Source organism: Archocentrus centrarchus, unplaced genomic scaffold, assembly GCF_007364275.1.
Source record: "Archocentrus centrarchus isolate MPI-CPG fArcCen1 unplaced genomic scaffold, fArcCen1 scaffold_36_ctg1, whole genome shotgun sequence".
NCBI classification, from domain to species: domain Eukaryota; kingdom Metazoa; phylum Chordata; class Actinopteri; order Cichliformes; family Cichlidae; genus Archocentrus; species Archocentrus centrarchus.
In genome coordinates this window covers 1,778,013-1,800,000 of record NW_022060263.1, presented here as the reverse complement: position 1 = coordinate 1,800,000, position 21,988 = coordinate 1,778,013, and the positions used below count along the sequence as shown (strand labels likewise).

Here is a 21,988-nt window from a genome sequence, read left to right as displayed (position 1 = left end):
TTGGAAGAGCATCAAATACTATATTCACAACAGAATTGTTGCCCACAAATGCAAATTGATATTCCCAAGTAAGTAACTATGCAGTGTTTGAGTTTACAAAAAGTTTTGCCATGACATCAGTTAACCACAGAAGTCTGTTAGTGGGGGAAAATATAGACGGATGATTTTATTGTAATTTTATTTTTTAAATCTTAATTCACAGAAGTACACTTTTTTTTGTACTCTACCTTTGTTTCAACTAAAGACACCCCAATGTAACTGTGCAGTTTTTGAGTTTACAAAGAACAGCAAACAGTTTTGTCATGGCATCAGTTAACCACAAAAGTCTGTTAGTGGGGGAAAATATGGACACAACATTTTATTGTAATTTGTTCTTTTCTCTTAAGTCATGAAAGTGCATATTATTTATTGTACTCTACCTTTGTTTTGACAAGACACCCCACAGTAACTATGCACTTTTTGAGTTTACCAGTAACAGAAAATGGTTTTTGTCATGGCATCAGTTAACCACAAAAGTCTGGTTGTGGGGGAAAATATGGACACAAGATTTTATTGTAATTTGTTCTTTTACCTGAAGTCATGAAAGTACATTCTTTGTTGTACTCTACCTTTGTTTCAACAAGACACTCTAAAGTAACTGCAGTTTGAGTTTACAAAGAACAGAAAACAGTTTTGTCATGGCATCAGTAACCTCAAAAGTCTGTGGGGGAAAATATAGACGCAAAATTTTATTGTAGTCTTTCCTTTTATCTAAAGGTATGAAAGTACACATTCTTTTTTGTACTCTGCCCTTATGTTTCAGCAAAAGCCACCTAAGCCATGGGTGTTCATTTTTCAAATAAAACCAGTTTGTTTTACTGTATTTCTTCGTTGCAGTGTCAGTTCTATTCAAATTGCAGAAGGCTAGTCATCGGTGCCCCACTGTAGTAAAAATCATTTTGACTTACGGATTGACATGTACGCTAGCTGTTAAGCTTCAAAGAACATTAAACCAAAGAATTTGAATGGTTAATAAGAGCAAAAGACAGGAATACAATAAAAACAAATACATATAATAGGATTTTAATAATAGAAATTATTAAAAAAAACACAGACGGAACTGAGATGTATAGCAAATATGTATGAACAATGCTTTTCTCATGTCGGTTCCCCATATGTAATCATAAGTAGGCCAGTAGTGTGTATGCAAATTAGGGCTCCACTAAGTATGTTAAAAATGGGAAATTCAGTGTGTATATGCAAATTGGGATAGTCCCCACAACCAACCATGGTGTCAAATGTTAAAATTTACTTCATGATAAAAAGATTTCAAGGTTATCAGGTGGTCAGCTGATTTTTTGGTAGCCCACCTGATTTTTTTGAGACCTGAAAACCCACAGGAAAGTGCTGTCCCCACGACTGATGGCTGCACGACATGAGGCTCACAAGTGTTGTTTTACAAGTGTGTGTGTGTGTGTGTGTATGATTGTGTTTTGTGGGGGGGTGTCATGAAACCTTTCAGAAACTTTGCTCTAAAGCATGTTGGTCTTAGAAGAATCAGGCTGCAGTATCTGAAGCGTAACAATGATCTTTATGGATTTTCTGAACCAGGGGTAAAAAAAGACATACATAATGGGGTTCAGACATGAGTTGAAGTATACCAAACATAGAACAAACGTCAGTGATGAAGCACTGGGCAAGTTATCTTGGCCTGTGAGAGCCACACAATAATATGGACACATACATATGAGAAACACAACTACAACAACACCAAGAGTCCTGGCTGCTTTCAGCTCAGACTTTTTAACAGTTACTGTGACCGACTGCTGGTGAGTGACTGCAAGTTGAGACCTCATGGCATGAGCCTGAGAAACAGCCACCACAAATACTCTCAGATACAGAACTACAATCACAGTGATGGGAAGAATGAAGGAAAAAATAACATCAAAAATTCCAGCAATGTAATTGATGACAAAGACACACTCTCCGATACAGGAGTTAAACCTTCCTGGTTGTTTGAGGTTATCCATCAGAATGAGACTCTGAAAGATCACAGAACAGATCCAACAAATACACACAATGATTTTTATCTCTTTTTGTGTGATTTTGGTGGAGTAATGCAGAGGGTAACAAATAGCTATGTAGCGATCAATAGATATGATCACCATGGTTCCTATTGAGGCAGAGGTAATAACATATGCTAGGTATTGATACAGAGTACACATGATGTCACCGAGAAACCAGCAGCCATCTATGAGCATAATTTGAAATAACAAGAGGAGACCTATGCAGAAATCAGCGACAGCCAGAGAGAGGAGGAGGAGGTTGGTGGGGGTGTGGAGCTGCCTGAAGAGAAGAAAGCAATATATCATATTTAGTTTTCATTCAAATGTAACTGCTCACAGCAAAGACAAAAACAAAAAATACTGCATTAAAATCAAATGAGCCCAGTATGTGTCTACCTGAAGGGTGAGATGGAGATGATGACCAACAGGTTAAGAATCACAGTAAGCAGAGAAATGAAGGACAGCAGAATATAAGTCAGCATAACCTCCAAGTAAGGAATCTCTGGCCTCCTGCAGGAGGTGTTTAAGAGTTGCTGAAAGCAGAGGTCACTTTCCTCCATTACTGTTGGAAGAATAGTAAACTGAGCTAAAATCTCTTTGTCATCTTTATATTCATCTTCCCCTCCTTCTTCCACACCTCTGTTGTTGCTGCCGTTTTCCATCCCTGTAGAGACGTAGTGTATGACAGCATACTGTCACCTCATAGCAAAATGGTTCTTGATTATTGGGCTTTTCTGTATGGAGTTTGCATGTTCTGCCTGTCCTGCCACAAAGTCATAAATGTTAGGTGAATTAGGGATTCCAAATTGGCAGAATTTGTTAATGCGAGTGTTGGTTGTCTGTCTTTGTGTTAACCCTGAAATACCCTGTAATGCAACTGGTCCAAGGTGGATGGTGTATAGGATTTTAGTGAAGGGGCTGAATAATGAAATTGGCATTTCTCTTGCTTTCACAGTGTACAGCATGTTCCCTGTAATCTGACCTTGAAATATGAGACTAACAAGCAGACGATGACAGAATAGTGGTGGTCCTTGATCTGCTCTGAGGGTTCTCTGTGAGCTGAAAGGTCACTCCAGTTAGAGTGGCTGAGAGCTAAGCTGGCTAAGAACTGGTTCATGTGCTGCTATAGTGTCACCTTTCTGAGGCTGCAGAGCAGATCCAGGAGCATCGCTGCAAACTGCATTTCAAGAACGTTTGGCATAGTTTTAATGTCACACAAATGCATCTGTTAGCTTGGAGACTTCCTGACCGCTTCCTCATTTCTTGTCTGCCACCAAGCTCAGAAACATCTACACCTTTCTTAACCTCTGTACCCCAAAATTGTTGACAAAATTATATAAATTATTACTAAAAACTGATGATTCAGTTTCCCTCCCAATTGCAAAACAGGAGCATGATCTTTCTGTCAACCTGGATCAAAATTTATGGACAGAAATATGTTTAAATATCTGCAAAATGACTGAAAGACCCCAAGTACAACTTGTACAATATAAGATTCTCCGTAGAACATACTATACTGGACAAAGGATGTTCCAAATGGGCCTTACACACTCAAACATATGCACCCACTGTACAAGCAATTTAGAGGAGAATTATCTACATGCTCTGTGGTCTTGTGTACCTGTTAAGAGATTTTGGCAGAGGATATGTGAAGACCTATCCACATGGTTTAGCTGTCGTGTCCCAACTTCCCCCTGACTATGCATCTTAGGTGATGTCAGTGAATTAGTTATGGAGTCAAATATATCACACATTGTTCTTACCGCCTTGTGCATCGCCAAGAAAACTATCCTCATAAATTGGAAGTCAAAAAATAAACTGTCTTACTCAATACAGAAATTTATTAATAGATCATGTTAGTTTAGAGGGAATGTCTGCTTCTTCTAAAAACCAATTGGAGGAATTTGACTCTCTTTGGTTCCCACTGAACAGCTCCATTACTTAGTGGGGGTGGTTGGCTGTGGGCTCTGCTCCTGATGTGCTTTGTAGGCGGTCAGGAGAGGACTCCGGAGGCCTGTGTAGCTGGTAGCCTCTTTAGACTGGAGTCCTGAGGTGACCTTCTGGTGATTTCTGTGTGCTTGTCCTGGTTGATGGTGGTGGGGGCTTGGATGGTGCTGCCTTACGGTCCTGGGGTGTGGGCCGGGGTGCTGGGGGGGGTGAGTGCCGGCCCTCAGTCGGTTGTCTGGTCTTCCCTGTGTGGCTCGGAGGCTGGGGTGTGGGGCCTTGGGCCTGGGCCCTGGTCCCGCGCAGGGTCCCTCCTGGTGCGGGGGGGGGGGGTCTCTGCTGTCCCGGGCGCACCACCGGGTGGGGTGGGTTGGCCTGGCCTGCGTCAGGGTGTCCGGTCTGTGCTTTTGGGGCCCTGGGCTGCCTGGATTGCAGGGGGGGGGGGGCTGCGGTGGGGGCCACGGTGGGGTGGTTGGGGGGGACAGGGCACTGTATTTCCAACTCAGGCCAGTATGTCTTGTCGGTTGTTTGTGTCTATTGTCGAGTGAATGGACGTCTAGTGTGAGCGTGCCACCCTCTGCGGTGGGTGCGGCAGCACCAGTCTCAGGTGCTGCAGTGCACCCCCCCCCCCCCCCCCCGCCCCCCTCCACACACACACACACACACACACACACGCGCAGAATACACATCACACACAGATGTAGGGTGGAGGGGCCACGTGTAGAGCCGTGCGGCCACTTGCCTCTCCTTTTTAATTGCACTATAGTCATTATAATTCACAACACATACACACATACAACTTGATACACATAGGACCTTTGGGGCAGGCATGTTACCCAGAGGTTGATGAGATGGGGCCGCTGTGGTGGCCCCACTCAGATCCTCATTACTGTCTGTCCCCAAATTTTATTTGCACTTTAGACATGGAGGGTTTTGGGGGGGCAATGTGGGCGAGCTCTGGCAACCAGCAGTTGGTGCTTGTGGCACAACTGTTCGCTCAATTTTAACTGACCCTATACACCTCATTCATTCACAAACATAAAGACATACACTTACAAGTTGAGGAGGGGGAGGGGTGGATAGGTCATCTCACACCCCGATTTCTTACACCTCGCTCAGGGTGGGGTGGGGTGGTTCCTTGGGGACCGGGCTGGCAGCATCTTGGGGTCGCCGCTGGCCCTGGGGTGGTTTCCACTCGCCCCATTTTTAGAGGGTGGGTAGCTATGGATGAATGTGTGTCTTCGTGAGTATGGGTGGGTGAGTGTGTGCGTACGGTGATATATGTTTAAATGTGTGGGTGAGTGTGTATGTATGTGTATTTGTGCATACATGGGTGTGCTTGCGGGTGTGCATGTGTGTTTGTATGTATGGCTGGACCTGGGTCTGGGCCTCGTGCCTTGCCTCCTGGTCGCTCCCTGCTGGTTGCCTCCTCCCCCCCTGTCCTCCTGGGGTGTGGGTGCCTCGGGGTTCCTGGGTGGGGCTGGATGTTCTGGCGTGGAAGTTGACCTGCTCCCCTGGGGGATGTGGCATGGGGCTGCAGTGGTTTCTTCAGCATGGGGGGGGCTCTGTGGGGTGTCGGGCGGTCCTCGGGTGCTGGTAGCCCTGGAACCATGCCGCCGGCCGGTGCAGGAGGGGGCTGGCTGCTGGCGGGGAGGGGCTGGCTTCTCTTCGCCTCGGGTTCTCTGGGGCCCTTACTCCTCAGCTGGGGGGGGGGCTCCATCTGGGACCTCCCTCTCCCGTCTGCTGGGGTGGGTGTGCGGTTCTATTTGGAATGAGTGGCCTCGGGTCTTTGTAGGTCTTGATGGGCTGCTGGTGGCCTGGGCTTCCTGGGGCTTTCTTTGCCCGCCTTTAGCTTCTGATGGGCAGAGCTGTGGCGTTCTGCCCTCATTGGTAAGTACATTTCATGACACAAACACATACACCCACGCAATAACACAAAATGGTTGGTTTGTGTAACCATGCTTCTTCTTTTATTTTGTTTTCCCCCCACAATTTTTAATTTTGCAAATATTGTCAGTATCTTATGTTTAACATGTGATGAACTATTTGGTTTACTTACTTGCACTTTTTCCTGTTTCTTTTTTCTATTTTCTCTCTATTTTCTTTTTTTTCTTCTTCTTCCTCTTTCCCTTTCTCTTTTCTCTTTTCCTGTCAGCTCCAGCACAATTTGTCACATAGCATGTTAAAAATAATTCATATAAAATAAAGGGTCACACACTAACAAGAGGAGCCTATTGAGAACCTATAGAGCTCATCTTGAAATAGCAAATATGTTTGGCAAAACAACGCATTCAGATCACAGTTCTGTTTGCAAGATCTGCCAGACATGAAAGCTCTCTCTCACAGAGGACTGAAGAAGCAGGGACAGTGAAACTGAAGTTCATGTGTACAGGTGAGGATCCAGGCTTCTGATTATGCCACTATAACAGTGGATCAGACTCACTTCAGATCACCCAGAACGCTTGACTCACATATGAGGCAGTCGCATCATTTCAGAAAATGGGGCTTCTTTGGCTTTTGTCACATAGTATTCTGAAAAACATTAAGGCCTTGACCCCGGTTTGCCCCCTTTGCTCGACACGGGCCTTGAGGCCTTAGTATCAGTTGTAACATCACTTCATATGCCCACTATGCTTCCATCTTTTCTCCACCTGGGTCAATTCACACCAGGTCCTGGCCTGCTCCAAGGCCGTCCAGTACCATGGCTGTCAGATCTGCAGGCCTCTCTCACGACTGCTCCTGCGTAGTTCCTGAAGCCAGAGCCTTAGCCTCAGTCTGACCCTGAGCTGACACAGCAGCCAAAAGCTGAGCCTGAGCCACCCTGTGCAATCCTGTGCTACCTAAACCAGTGAAACTTGAGCCAGAGGGTTCTGCATTGCCTGAACCAGAGAGGTCCTGTATTGCCAAACATGGGCCTCCAAGCTATGAACCAAACGTTGCCGGTCTCCTGCCTATCTTCCAGGGGGTTTCTATTTAAACCGCTAGCGGCTTCACCATCACCAGCCTTCTTCCTAGCCTTTTAAGAAGCTCTGTCTTCATACCCAGCATCTGCCCAAGCCTCCAGCAGGGTCCTGTCTCCTCTGTCACCGGCCACCCATCAACCTTCCATAGGGGTCCCATCTCCCATCTCCTCCATTGTCAGTCATCTGTCAAGCCCCAGAGGGGTCCCGTCTTCTCCATTGTTGTCCACCAGAGGAGCTCCATCTTTTCATCAAAATTATGAACAAAATCAGTGACAAATTGCAAAGGGTTTGTAACCTTACTATCAAATGATCATCAACCTGCGAACTAGGGTGCCCTAGTGCCAAGTATATTTTTAAACACCTTTATGCTCGATCATAATGTTCATCATAGACAATCTGTAATTAGCACAGAAGCCGTGTTCTAATATTTTCATTATTCAAGTGTAAAAGGTCTTTTCCATGTTAGTAAAAATTATTCATCCATCCATTCACTTCCGGTCATCCTGTTCAGGGTCGCGGGGGGGCTGGAGCCTATCCCAGCTGACATAGGGCGAGAGGCAGGGTACACCCTGAACAGGTCGCCAGCCTGTCGCAGGGCCAACACAGAGAGACGGACAACCTTTCACACTGGCATTCACACCTATGGGCAATTTAGTGTAAGCCAAGTAGAATAACATCTTGCAGTGATACTCTTATTGATAATATCTTTATAAATAATATAGACTGTAATGTAATCAGTGGATTGTTGATGAATGACATTAGTGATCACCTTCCTGTTTTTATAGTACTAGAATGTAGCTATAGGAGAGAAATTGTGCAACAGGAGGTGCTATATAGGAGGGTGAGAACTGAGGAGTCCATATCCGCTTTCAAAATGGATTTACTAAACTATAACTGGAAGAGTGTATATGACGAAGGTGATGTAAACAAAGCATATGAATTGTTCATACATACTTTTAAAACCTTGTACAATAAACACTGTCCAATACAACAATAATGTCACAAAAACAGGTACTCAAAATGTCCTTGGATGTCCAAGGGCTTACAGAATGCTTGTAAAAAAGAATACTCTTTATAGGCAATTTATAAATTGTAGAACAAAACATAATGAACAAAGGTATAAAACATACAAGAATAGGTTCATCAGTATCATTAGGAAATCTAAAATTGAGTATTATAATAAGATTTAATGAAAATAAGTACAATATTAAAGGAACATGGAATATATTAAACATTATTAGAAATAAATCAACCAAAGCTAATTATCCTGATTAATTTATAGAAAATAATATGACAATTACAAATAGGAATGTGGTGGTTAATAGATTTAATGATTTCTTTGTTAAGGTGGGTCCAAGACTGGCCAAGGAAATAAAAAATATACCATCAGAGCAGAAAAGTGTAAGTGAGTTTTGTGGACTTAATAATTCAAATTCATTATTTTTGAAACCGGTAGAAGAAAGAGAGATTACTGAAATGGTAAATAAATGTAAAAATAAACTTTCAGCAGACTGTGATGATATTGATATGATGGTAGTAAAAAAGGTAATTGATGGAATTGTGTCCCCTTTAACATATCTGTGTAATTTATCATTCAGAACAGGTACACTCCCTGAGAGAATGAAAATTGCTAAAGTTATTCCTTTACATAAAGCCGGTGATGTTCATGACTTTACTAACTATAGGCCAGTCTCTTTACTTTCACAGTTCTCTAAGATAATGGAGAAATTGTTTGTGGCAAGGCTTGACAATTTTAATGAAAAAAGCAATGTTTTAATGGAAAGTCAATATGGTTTTAGGTCAGCCAGGTCAACATCACTGGCAATGATAGAGTTAGTGGAACATATAACGGAATATATACAAAACAGAAAATATGCAGTGGGGATGTTCATTGACTTTGATACCATTGATCATAAAATATTAATATATAACATGGAAAGATATGGAGTGAGAGGGGTAGCAAATAACTGGTTGAAAAGTTATCTTGATAATAGACAGCAATATGTATAAATTGGTCAGTCCAAATCTTCATGTTTGAATATTACATGTGGGGTTCCACAAGGCTCAGTATTGGGTCCCAAATTGTTTATTATGTATATTAATGATATATGTAGAGTGACTAATGTTTTGAATTTTGTTATATTTGCTGATGATACAACAATTTTTTATACTGGGGATGATCTAAAACAGATTTTGGATGATGTTGGCAAAGAAATTGATAAACTTAAATATTGGTTTGACAGAAATAAATTATCTTTAAATTTAACTAAGACAAAATTTATGTTGTTTGGAAATAAAGAAATTAATACAATGGTAAAGTTAGAAATTAATAATGTAAGGACTGAACAAGTTTTTCAACATAAGTTTCTAGGAGTAATTTTGGATCACAAGTTATGTTGGAAACCCTATATCAAACACGTGTGTAATAAGATGGCAAAAATTATAGGGATATTAGGGAAAACTAGGCATATCTTGACTAATAAAACTTTGCACACTGTTTACTGTACAATGTTATTTCCATATTTATTGTGTTGAAGTTTGGGGTAACACATATAAGAGCTCTCTACAAAAAATATGTATTATGCAAAAAAGAGCACTAAGAATGATATATAATGTTGGGTATCAGGAACATACAAATCCACTATTCTTTAAATCAAAACTTATGAAATTTATGGATTTAGTAAAATTTAAAACTGCTCAGATGATGTTTAAAGCAAAAACAGTATGCTTCCAAAGAATATTCAAAATTTCTTTAAAAATAGAGAAGGAAGGTTTGATCTGAGAGGGAAATGTGACTTTGTTCAACCATGTGTTCGCTCCAATCTTAAAAACGATGTGTGTATCAGTTTGTGGAGTGCGTTTGTGGAATGGTTTAGATGATGAAATAAAGCTAAGTACAAATATTGCACAATTCAAGAAAAAATATAAGGAGCATATAAATAATGTGTAAAAATACGAATGAGATTTATTTTGTTGTTATTGAATTGTAGATTCATGTGCATTAAAATGATCTATAGAGGATTGGGTAGATTGTATCTTTGGGTACTTTGGCATGGGTAGGTGTGTGTAGCCATGCATGCTTGTGTCAGTGTATGCATGTGCATAGGTATGTTAGGTTAATATTGTAATCCAGTTTAATTATGACCTTGTAAAATGCAATGGGGACAGGACTAGATAAGCTATTGCTTCTTCCTGCTCCCTTTTCGAACAACTTGAGATTGTTATAAAATACATTGCTGGTCATTTTATTTATTGTTGTTTGATTTGCATCTGCTATATAAGTAAATATATGTACATATGCATATATAGATATATGTATGTTTCATTTTCCTAAACGTTTATTTTTTTTTTGTTTTTAAATTTGATTGTTCGAAATAAACTAAATTTAAAAAACTAAAAAAAAAAACTAACCCCAGTAAGTGCATGTTTTTTTTTTTTTAACTGTGACACAGCAGTGCTAACCACTGCGCCACCGTGCTGCCCTAGTAAAAATCAGAGGTCCAAAAACATTTAATGTCACTGTAATCAAGTTATCAGCAAACTCAACATTTCTGAAGATCCTGAGGCAGAGTGGAAAGGGGGAAAAGGAGTAAGACAAAACGTTAACGTCTGAACTGCTACTAATAATGAAGCTATATTTGACTTTGAGGACAATGAGTACAGAAAATGTAGCACACTAGTTTCTACAGGGAGGAAGAGTAAAGCTCTGTGTGTGTGTGTGTGTGTGTGTGTGTGTGTGTGTGTGTGTGTGTGTGTGTGTGTGTGTGTGTGTGTGTGTGTGTGTGTGTGTGTGTGTGTGTTTAGGGAAGAGGGGAGGGGTGAAAGAGAACTCACCTTAAGGATGCCACACAAATATTGTGTTCAGCAGTTCAGCATCTGTGGTGATGGAGGAAATTGAACTCTGCTTTCCAAAACTCCTTAATGTCTCCTGCAGGAGGCAAAGGCATCCTCACTTTGAGGTCATGCTGACTTACATTCTGCTGTCTTCAATTTCTCTCTTCACTGTGATTCTTAACCTGCTTGTCATCATCTCCATCTCACACTTCAGGTCGTCCCATATTACACTGGCCTGATCTCAAACTGTAAGGATTTTTTCATGTAGTGTTTTTGTATTTCAGACCTAAACTAATATGAGTATTGCTCTTCTTCCTCTTCAGGCAGCTCCACACCCCCACCAACCTCCTCCTCCTCTCTCTGGCTGCCTCTGATTTCTGCATAGGTCTCGTCATGTTCTTTCAAATTATGCTCATAGATGGCTGCTGGTTTCTCGGTGACATCATGTGTACTCTGTATCAATACCTAGCATATGTTATTACCTCTGCCTCAATAGGAACCATGGTGATCATATCTATTGATCGCTACATAGCTATTTGTTACCCTCTGCATTACTCCACCAAAATCACACAAAAAGAGATAAAAATCATTGTGTGTATTTGTTGGATCTGTTCTGTGATCTTTCAGAGTCTCATTCTGATGGATAACCTCAAACAACCAGGAAGGTTTAACTCCTGTATCGGAGAGTGTGTCTTTGTCATCAATTACATTGCTGGAATTGCTGATCTAATTTTTTCCTTCATTCTTCCCATCACTGTGATTGTAGTTCTGTATCTGAGAGTATTTGTGGTGGCTGTTTCTCAGACTCGTGCCATGAGGTCTCAACTTGCAGTCACTCACCAGCAGTCGGTCACAGTAACTACTAAAAAGTCTGAGCTGAAAGCAGCCAGGACTCTTGGTGTTGTTGTAGTTGTGTTTCTCATATGTATGTGTCCATATTACTGTGTAGCTCTCACAGTCCAAAACAATGCACTGAGTGCTTCTTCTGCTGCTTTTGTCATATATTTGTTCTTTTTTAACTCCTGTCTTAATCCGATTATATACGTCTTTTTTTACCCCTGGTTCAGAAAATCCATAAAGATCATTGTTACTCTTCAGATACTGCAGCCTGACTCTTGTAAGGCCAACATGCTTTAGAGCAAGGATTCTCAGAGTTTTGATGACTTATCTATTTAAAGAGCCAACATCAGGGCAATAAACAAACAGATATTGTATGTAATGGCATTACTTAGGGGAAGTCTTATATTGGTAGTGGTCCATATGCACTCTTAACTTTTATTTTTTGAACCACTGGTAAGGTGACACCTTATGACTTTAATATTTGTCAGTGTTAGTGTTGTCGTGGCTATAAGAAAAGTTGAAAGTGAAGTGGTGCTGTTTGCACAGGTTTATCATAGTATGTCATGAGCACTGAATGAAACATGAAGACATGGATTTCTGGTTCTCAGAGGCCCTATAAAATGCTATCATGCCCAGGAGTAACCTCAGGGCCACACTTTGAGAACCCTGGCTCTGAGCCATAGCATGAGACCTTCACCATGACTAGAACAGAACATCTTTGTGGTGACGACACATTAAATAATCTGGAAAAAAATGTGGGTGAAGTGATAAAATGTAACATTTGCAGAAATACTGTACGTCTTTTTGTTTTGTATACATTGTATATTTTGAGTCCACTGTCAGAGGCTGTAAGAAGATCATTTGTAACCTTCACTAATGCTGTTTCTGTACTGTGATGAATTCTGAAACCTGACTGAAACTCTTCAAATAAACCGTTCCTCTGCAGATGATCAGTTAGCTGTTTTACAACTACTCTTTCAAGAGTCTTTGAGAGAAAAGGAAGGTTGGAGATTGGCCTATAATTAGCTAAGACAGCTGGGTCAGTGATGGCTTTTTACATAATGGTTCAATTACTGCCAGCTTAAAGGCCTGTGGTACACAGCCCATTAATGGAGGTAGATTGATCATATTTAAGTTCTAAGCAATAATTAATGGCCAAATCACACTTGCTCAGTGCTGAAGACTAGATTCCCAGTTAAATGTAGGCCATTAGTCAGGAGGGCTATGTGCTTTACATGGATACATGTTTCTATAGATGTTTCAGCAGCTTATTTATATCGGATAACACTGCATCCTTTTCTCTTACATTCAGTTCAGTTTTATTTATATAGCACCAATTTACAGCAACAGTCACCTTAAGGCACTTTAAATTGTAAGGGAAAGACCCTACAATAATAAAGAGAACATAACAACGATCAGACAAACCCCTATGAGCAAGCACCTAGCAACAGTGGGAAGGAAAATCTCCCTTTAACAGGAAGAAACCGCCAGCAGAACCAGGCTCAGGCAGGGGCAGTCATCTGCTGTGAGGGGTGGTTGGAGGTGAGGGGAGAGAGACAGGACAAAATTGTTTATTATTTATTTATTCATTCATTTGCTGTTTTTTTTCCTGACTACTTGCTTGTGTGTCTACAATGTAAAGGAGTGGAGTGGTGGCCTAGGGGAGAAGAAGAGGGTTCGTCACTGAGAGGACCCTGGTTCAAATCCTCGGGCTGGCATCACTGTGGGTCCCTGAGCAAGCCCACCCCCCCAGGTTGCTCCCCGGGCGCCCTTTGGCTGCCCCCTGCTCCATGCTGTGCTGTGTATACTACATACTCCATGTGTGTGATGGGTTAAATGCAGAGAATGAATTTCACTGCATGTAAATGTATGTGACAAATAAAGCTCTTTCTTCTTCTTTCTTCTCTTAAAAGTGCTACCCTCCCAAAGGGATTAATAAAGTCTAATAAAGTCTAATCTAAAAAGACATGCTGAGTTGCTTTCATTGTACCCATTACTGTGATAGTATCTGAGAGTATTTGTGGTAGTTGTGTGTCAGAATGTCATGAGATCTCAGCTTACAGTGACTCATCAGCAGTTAGTTGTGGTAACTGCTAAAGAAAATCTAAACTGAAAGCAGCCAGTGTTGTTGTTATGTTTTTGTATGTATGTGTCCATAGTATGTACTCTCGTAGGCCAAAATCTCTTGCTTAATGCTTCCTCTGCTGCCTTTGTTATGTTTGTTGTATTTCAACTTTTGCCTGAACTCCATCATTTAGGTCTTCTTTTACCCCTGGTTTAAAACATTAATCAGACTCATGAATCTTCAGATGTTGCACCCTAAGAACCAAGGGTGGAGGAAGGACTTTACTATTGGGGGGGACATATATCAGAAACCTGACAGACCCGTAAATACTCGGATATTTTACTTTATTCTTTTTCAAATGTTTCTTGGAAAAATAGTGTTGTGTACACCTATATTATTGCATGTATAATTTACATATATATGTTTTATAATCATAAGATGTGGACAAACCACCAAACAAAATGGCTTGAGTCTTTTATGAAGCATAATGACCATGTCATTCCAGGCTGTAGGGCTTATTTTATCAGCTGGCCGCACTGGTACTAGTACAAAGGAGTATTAGGGCCACATTGAGAAAAAAATAAATTGTGCATTTTGAGAATAAATTCAAAGACAGTCATATGTGTGAGTATGAGTATATGATTTGTGTGTGCGTGTGGTGCATGCACGCGTGTGTGTGCGTGCATGTGTGTGGACAGCAGGGCCTGGGTCTGTGGCTTGCTGAGCCTTGGCACCTGTGGGACATGGTTGCGGAGGGTGGGAGTCACCCCTCCCTATCACTCCCTACTGCTTCCTGCTGCTTCTCGCTGGTTGCCACTGCCGCCCCTGGGGTATCGGGTGCCCTTGGGATTCATGGCCGGATGTCTTGGCGTGGCTCTTGACCTGCTCCCTTGGCAGTTGTGGCCTGGGGGTGGCTTAGACCTCTTTGGCATGGGGGGGGGGCTCTGCTGGGTGTCGGGCGGTTCTTGGGCGCCTGGGGCCTTGGGACCGCATTCGGAGCTCGTGCGGGGGGTGCCGGCCTGCGGTGGGGATTGGCTGCTCATTGCCTCTGGCTTTCTGGACTCTTGCCTTTTGACCGTGGGGGGGGTCCGTCTGGGGTCTCCCTCCTTCCTCCTCTGGGGTGTGTGCGCAGTTGCCATCGGGATGTGTGGCCTCTCGTCTTCTGAGGTCCTGGTGGGCCGTGGATAGGCCGCGTCCCCTGGGTCCTTCCCTGTTCGCCTCTGGATCGCGGGGGGCGTGATTGCAGTCTTGCCCCCATTGGTGAGTACGTTCCATGACAGAGGCACATACACACATTATTTGCAAGCAACAGCAAGATTGTGTGTGTGTGTGTGTGTGTGTGTGTGTATATGTGCATGTGCAGATATGTGGATGTGTATGTATATGTGTGGATATCATGCTTTGATTATTCTTTTCTCAACTTTGTTTTGTTTTGTTTTTTTGTTTGTTTTTTTTTGTTTTCTCTTTTGTTTTTTTCTTTTCTCTTTCTCACTCCTTTTCCTACCCTTTCCTTTCTGCCTGTCAGGCCTGGTGTAAATAAATATAATAAAATTAAAATACAAACATTAACAAGAGTAGCCTATTGGAAAACTTACAGAGCTATTCTTGGAAAAGCAAATATGTTTGGTACACCAGAGCATTAGGATCATATTCCGATTGCGAAAACTGCCAGACATGACAGGCTTAAAAATAAATAAATAAATAAATAAATTCAAAATTTTTAAGTCGAACAACTGCCACGACACGTCTGTTATACCCTCCAGAATGTCTTTTTTTATGAGTTAGTGAAACTATACTGTTTTAGTAACAAGGAAATGATTTCTCTTTTAGTACATAAACACAATGTAGTGATAAGTATGAGGATGTTAAAGAGAGAGTGCAGAAAGCTGCAACTCTCTCTTTAACAGCCACACAAACTGGCAACGGTTAGATGGAAGGATGGCTGCACCTTCGTACAGTACAGAGGGGACATGTAGAACCACAGGACACAATAACACAGCTGATCAAGTTGTTTCTACCCAAGGCATTTTGTAGAGGGTGTAGCAGCTGCGGCTGTTATTTGACTTGAAATGACGACTTTGACGATTTTGACTTTATTCTCAAAATGCTCAAAATGATTTTTTTTTTCTTCTTAATGTGGCCCTCACACTCCTTCATATACTAGCAAGCTAAATATTTCAGCAGTACAAAAACAATTTAGTAATGGACAGAAAGTTTGATATGTTTTATTGGTCGAAAACATTTAATAATGGTCAAAAATGCATGTATGTAGGTTGACTGGCAACAGAACTGGTTCTTTAATTAAACAACATTCTGACATGAAAGAATCCTCACAGATAAATTAATGAACTAATTATTCACTTTTTAATATCAACCTCAAGTTAAAATAACAGCTATTAAACTATTCAGTTTGAAAAGTGGCATGACGCTATGTTCCATCCATCCATCCATTCACTTCCGCTCATCCTGTTCAGGGTCGCAGGGGGCCTGGAGCCTATCCCAGCTGTCATAGGGCGAGAGGCAGGGTACATCCTGAACAGGTCGCCAGCCTGTCACAGGGCAAACACAGATAGACAAACAGCCTTTCACACTCACATTCACACCTATGGGCAATTTAGAGTAGCCTATTAACCTAACCCAATTAATCGCATGTCTTTGGAATGTGGGAAAAAACCAGAGAACTCGGACGAAACCCACGCAAGCACGGGGACAACATGCAAACTCCACACAGAGAGAGGTGGAATTGAACCCAGGCCTTCCAGACGGTATTCTAACTGTGAAGCAGCAGTGCTAACCACTGCGCCATCGTTCCGCCAGGCTATGTTGTGCCTTCGAAATAAAAACACACTAGTTAAAAATTTTTCTCGACCGCAGTGTAATTTTTGGGTGGATCAAATGCACCTGTCTCCAATATTGGGGGACACACGTCCCCCCTGTCTCCCCCGGTTCCTACGCCTATGCTAAGAACACTGCATGAGATCTTCACTGTAAAAAAAAAAAAAAAAAGCCCACATTTGTGTTGTGGAGTGTCTGTAGTAAGTAGGTATAGCAGATCACCAACTAACCAGAATCTTGGTGGTTTGATCCCTGGCTGCGCAAGTCTGCATGGCAATGCATCCTTGAGCAAGATACTAAATGCCAAGTTATTCACTGATGCAACCATCAGGGCTGTAGAAAAAAAAAGTCCTGAATGAGGCATATAGTACAAAGTGCTTTGAGCACTCGAAATAGACTAGAAAAGCACTACACAAGAGTCCATGACTCATTGAACAATTGTGTTAACAATGCATATACAGTGGGTACGAAAAGGATTCAGACCCCCTTTAAAATTTTCACTCTTTGTTTCATTGCAGCCATTTGCTGAAATCAAAAACGTTCATTTTATTTCTCATTAATGTAAACTCAGCACCCCATCTGACAGAAAAAAATGTAGAAATTTTTGCAAATTTATTAAAAAAGAAAAGCTGAAATATCACATGGTCATAAGTATTCAGACCCTTTGCTGTGACACTCATATTTAACTCACATGCTGTCCATTTCTTCTGATCCTCCTTGAGATGGTTCTACTCCTTCATTGGAGTCCAGCTGTGTTTAATTAAACTGATTGGACTTGATTAGGAAAGGCACACACCTGTCTACATAAGACCTCACAGCTCACAGTGCAGGTCAGAGCAAATGAGAATCATGAGGGACTGCCCAAGGAGCTCAGAGACTGAATTGTGGCACAGATCTGACCAAGGTTACAAAAGAATTTCTGCAGCATTCAAGGTTCCTAAGAGCACAGTGGCCTCCATAGTCCTTAAATGGAAGAAGTTTAGGACAACCAGAACTCTTCCTAGACCTGGCTGTCCAGCCAAACTGAGCAAACGTAGAAGAGCCTTGGTGAGAGAGGTAAAGAAGAACCCAAAGATCACTGTGGCTGAGCTCCAGAGATGCAGTAGGGAGATGGGAAAAAGTTCCACAAAGTCAACTATCACTGCAGCCCTCCACCAGTCAGGGCTTTATGGCAGAGTGGCCCAACGGAAGCCTTTCCTCAAAGCAGACATATGAAAAAACACATGAAGGACTCCCAGACTATGAGAAATAAGATTCTCTGGTCTGATGAGATGAAGATTGAACTTTTTGGTCTTAATTCTAAGCGGTATGTGTGGAGAAAACCAGGCACTGCTCATCACCTGCCCAATACAATCCCAACAGTGAAACATGGTGGTGGCAGCATCATGCTGTGGGGGTGTTTTTCAGCTGCAGGGACAGGACGACTGGTTACAATTGAAGGAAAGATGAATGCGGGCAAGTACAGAGATATCCTGGAAGAAAACCTCTTCCAGAGTGCTCAGGACCTCAGACTGGGCCGAAGGTTCACCTTCCAACAAGACAATGACCCTAAGCACACAGCTAAAATGACAAAGGAGTGGCTTCAGAATAACTCTGTGACCATTCCTGACTGGCCCAGCCAGAGCCCTGACCTAAACCCAACTGAGCATCTCTGGAGAGACCTGAAAATGGCTGTCCACCAACGTTCACCATCCAACCTGATGCACTGTAGAGGATCTGCAAGGAAGAATAGCAGAGGATCCCCAAATCCAGGTGTGGAAAACTTGTTGCATCATTCCCAAGAAGACTCACAGCTGTACGAGCTCAACAGGTGCTTCTACTCAATACTGTGCAAAGGGTCTGAATACTTATGACCATGTGATATTTCAGTTTTTCTTTTTTAATAAATTTGCAAACATTTCTGCATTTCTGTTTTGTTTCTGTCAAGATGAGGTGCTGAGTGAACATTAATGATAAATAAAATGAACTTTTTTGATTTTAGCAAATAGCTGCAATGAAACAAAGAGTGACAAATTTAAAGGGGTCTGAATACTTTCCATACCCACTGTATAATCTCTCCAGTGAGAGAAGAGTTCTGGTCGTCCCAAACTTGGGTCTTCCCCAGGACCTCCTCCCAGTTGGACATGCCTGGAACACCTCACCCAGAATGTGCACAGGAGGCTTCCTAGTCAGATGCCTGAACCAGCTCAATTTGATGTGGAGGAGCAGCAGCTCTACTTTGAGCCCCTCCAAAATGGCTGCACTCCTCACCCTATCTCTAAGGGAGAGGTCAGCAACCCTTCAGAGGAAGCTCATTTCTGCCATTTGTATTCGCGATCTCGTTCTTTCATTCACTACCCAAAGCTCATGACCATAGGTGAAGGAAGGGACATAGATTGAATGGTAACTCGGCAGCTTTGTTTTCACACTTAGCTCCCTCTTCACCATGACAGACCAGTGCAGTGTCCAGATCCATCTGTCAATCTCCCGTTCCCTTCTCCTGTCACTCGTGAACAAGACCCCGAGATACTTAAACTCCTCCAACTGGGACAGCAACTCGTCCCTGAGCTGGAGTGGGCATTCCACCCTTTTTTGGCTGAGGACCAGACTTAGAAGTGCTAATTCTCAGCTGCCGGCCGCTTCACACTTGGCTGCAAATAGTTTCACTGCAAGCTGGAGGCGACTACCTGTCGAGGCCACTACCTGACGAAGCCAACCGGACCGCATCATCTGCAAAGAGCAGAGACGAAATTCTGAGGCCACCATGAAGAAGCCTTCTAACAATTGGCTACACCTAGAAATTTCAAAATCAGTAACAAAGGGCAGCCCTGGCAAAGTCCAACACCCACTGGAAATTACTCTGACTTATTCCAGGCGATATGGGCCAATCTCTTGCCACGGTTGTACAGGGAATGGCTCGCGACGAGCCAGACACCCCATACTCCTGCAGCATCTCTCACAGGATACTCTGAGGGAAACGATCCAATGCCTTCTGCAAGTCCACAAAACACATGTAGACTGGATCGGCAAACTCCCACACACACTAAAATATCCTTGAGAAAATGAAGAGTTGGGCCAGTGTTCCACGACCAGGATGAAAATCGCATTGTTCCTCTTTCCAACACCTGTTACTCTGCTTCCAGTACAGAAGGTGTGTCAGTGGGATTAAAGAGGTCCTCGAAGTATTCATTCCACCGCCTGACTATAGCCTCAGTTGAGTACAAGGATACAAGAATACCCACCGAAGCTCGCTGCCTCTCACTGAGGGCAACTCCAGACTGAAACAGAGTCCAGCCCCTCTCCAGGAGACTGCTTCCAGAGCCCAGGCCATGCGTTGAGGTGAGCCCAACTATATCTAGCCGGTATCTCTCAACCGCACGCACTAGCTCAGGCTCCTTCCCCACCAGAGAGTCAAGTCAAGTCAAGTCAAGTTTATTTATAAAGCACATTTAAAACAACGACGTTGACCAAAGTGCTGTACAAGATCTGTAACCCCAAGGACTATACTAAATAAAAATAAAAATATATAAATAAATAAATAAAATAATAAAATAAAATAAATAAATAAAGACATTAAAAACAATAAATAACATAAGAAAATTAAAAATTAAAACGTTTAAAACAAGTACCATAAAAATACCATAAAACAATCATCTAAAAGGAGGTAGCACTGCAGCCAAATGCCAAGGAAAAGAAATGTGTTTTTAATAGAGATTTAAATGTGTGTATCGTCTGAGCTGTGCGGATATGGAGAGGTAGATCGTTCCATAGCTTTGGTGCTGCTGCTGCAAAAGCTCGATCACCTCTCTGTTTTAGTCTAGTTTTAGGCCTCTGTAAGAGCAGCTGGTTCGATGACCTCAGAGCTCTTACAGGGGTGTGACAGTGAAGCAGCTCAGACAGATACAAAGGTGCCAGTCCGTTTAAGGCTTTAAAAGTAAGCAATAAAATCTTAAAATCGATTCTAAAACGGACAGGGAGCCAGTGAAGGGATGACAGGACTGGGGTAATGTGTTCATGCTTTTTTAAACCGGTTAAAAGACGAGCTGCCGCATTCTGGACTACCTGCAGGCGGCGCACAGATGATTGATCTATGCCAAAATACAGAGAATTACAGTAGTCCAGGCGGGAAGTAATAAAAGCATGAATAACTTTTTCCAGGTCCTGCTGTGGGAGATAAGGTTTTACCTTGGCAATAACTCTGAGTTGGTAAAAACTGATTTTGGTAACAGCACTTACTTGCTTCTCCATTTTAAAACTGCTATCTAAAATGACACCCAGATTTTTCACAGCATCACGACAGTGAGGAGCCAAATGACTCGGAGTGCCAGAGGAGTAGCTTGAGGGGTCAAATTTACCAAAGCATATGACCTCGGTTTTGCTTTCATTAAGATTTAGGAAATTGTTTCTCATCCAGGACTTGATGTCACTTAGACAGTTCAGCAGGGGTTCCCATGGATCTCTGCTGTTCAGTTTGATGGGCATATACACCTGGATGTCGTCAGCAAAACAGTGGAAACAAATATTATGTTTCCTAAAAATCGACCCTAGAGGCAACATATACAATGAGAAAAGAATTGGGCCCAGAATGGACCCCTGAGGCACTCCACAAGAAAGCTTTGCTGTGGTAGAAAAACAGAGAGGTGACAGTCCATGTCCCAGTAGGTCTCAATAGCTGGGGATCAGTCCGCCAGGGCCTCAACCTTTGTATACAGTGTTGGGGTAGCTCAGTGGGTGAGTAGGCAACCACGTATGCTGCATGGCTTTGGTGCAGGCGGCCCAGGTTTACATCTGACCTGTGCCCTTCGCTGTGTGTCTTCCCCCCTCTCTCTCTCTTTGCTGTATAGTATCTAAAATACCCCCCCCCCCCCCAAAAAAAAGTACCAAGTATAGAGAGATTGTACAGTTAATTGTAAGGGTGTTTGCAGTGTACTGTATGCTACTGAACATGATTTTTTTTTTTTTTTTTTTTTTTGCCTGTCATGTCTGGCAGATCTTGCAAACAGAACTGTGATCTGAATGCATTGTTGTGCCAAACATATTTGCTATTTCAAGATGAGCTCTATAGGTTCTCTATAGGCTCCTCTTGTTACTGTGTAATCCTTTATTTTATTTGAATTATTTTTAACATGCTATTTATCAAATTGTGCCAGAAATGATAGGCTTAAGAAATAGAAAAGAGAAGAGAAAGAAAAGAGAAAGGGAAAGAGGAAGAAGAAGAAAGGGAAAAAAAAAGGAGAGAAAATAGAAAAAAGAAACAGGAAAGAGTGCAAGTAAGTAAACCAAATAGTTAGCCACTTGTTAAACTTAAGATATTGACAATATCTGCAAAATTAAAGATTGTGTGGGGAAAAAATAAATAAATAAATAAATAAAAATAAAAGAAGAATAGTTATACAAACCAACCATTTTGTGTCATTATGTGGGTATATGTGTTTGTGTCATGAAATGTACTTACCAATGAAGGCAGAAAGCCGCAGCCCCAC

At 42.1% G+C, this 21,988-nt stretch overlaps 2 protein-coding genes across 2 annotated transcripts; one reads left to right on the top strand and one right to left on the bottom strand.

The window, feature by feature from the left end:
• Nucleotides 1-1,511: 1,511 nt before the first annotated feature.
• Nucleotides 1,512-2,605, bottom strand: LOC115776704 (trace amine-associated receptor 13c-like). The gene is made up of 2 exons (XM_030724465.1): nucleotides 2,442-2,605; nucleotides 1,512-2,325 (listed from the first exon to the last, which is right to left on the bottom strand). Exons 1-2 carry the CDS (start codon nucleotides 2,603-2,605, stop codon nucleotides 1,512-1,514), a joined length of 978 nt encoding a protein of 325 aa, XP_030580325.1.
• Nucleotides 2,606-10,836: 8,231 nt separating this feature from the next.
• LOC115776703 (trace amine-associated receptor 13c-like) lies at nucleotides 10,837-11,923 on the top strand. The gene is made up of 2 exons (XM_030724464.1): nucleotides 10,837-11,000; nucleotides 11,110-11,923. The coding sequence occupies exons 1-2, from the start codon at nucleotides 10,837-10,839 to the stop codon at nucleotides 11,921-11,923; spliced, it is 978 nt and encodes a 325-aa protein (XP_030580324.1).
• The last annotated feature ends 10,065 nt before the right edge of the window (nucleotides 11,924-21,988 follow it).

What these genes read in the sequence shown, in the direction of transcription:
- LOC115776704 (XM_030724465.1), bottom strand. Translation starts at nt 2,605, where the DNA reads ATGGAGGAAAGTGACCTCTGCTTTCAGCAACTCTTAAACACCTCCTGC. An exon ending in ATCTCCATCTCACCCTTCAG is followed by an intron (nt 2,326 to 2,441) that starts GTAGACACATAC and finishes TCTTCTCTTCAG; the next exon opens with GCAGCTCCACACCCCCACCA.
- LOC115776703 (XM_030724464.1), top strand. Translation starts at nt 10,837, where the DNA reads ATGGAGGAAATTGAACTCTGCTTTCCAAAACTCCTTAATGTCTCCTGC. An exon ending in ATCTCCATCTCACACTTCAG is followed by an intron (nt 11,001 to 11,109) that starts GTCGTCCCATAT and finishes CTTCCTCTTCAG; the next exon opens with GCAGCTCCACACCCCCACCA.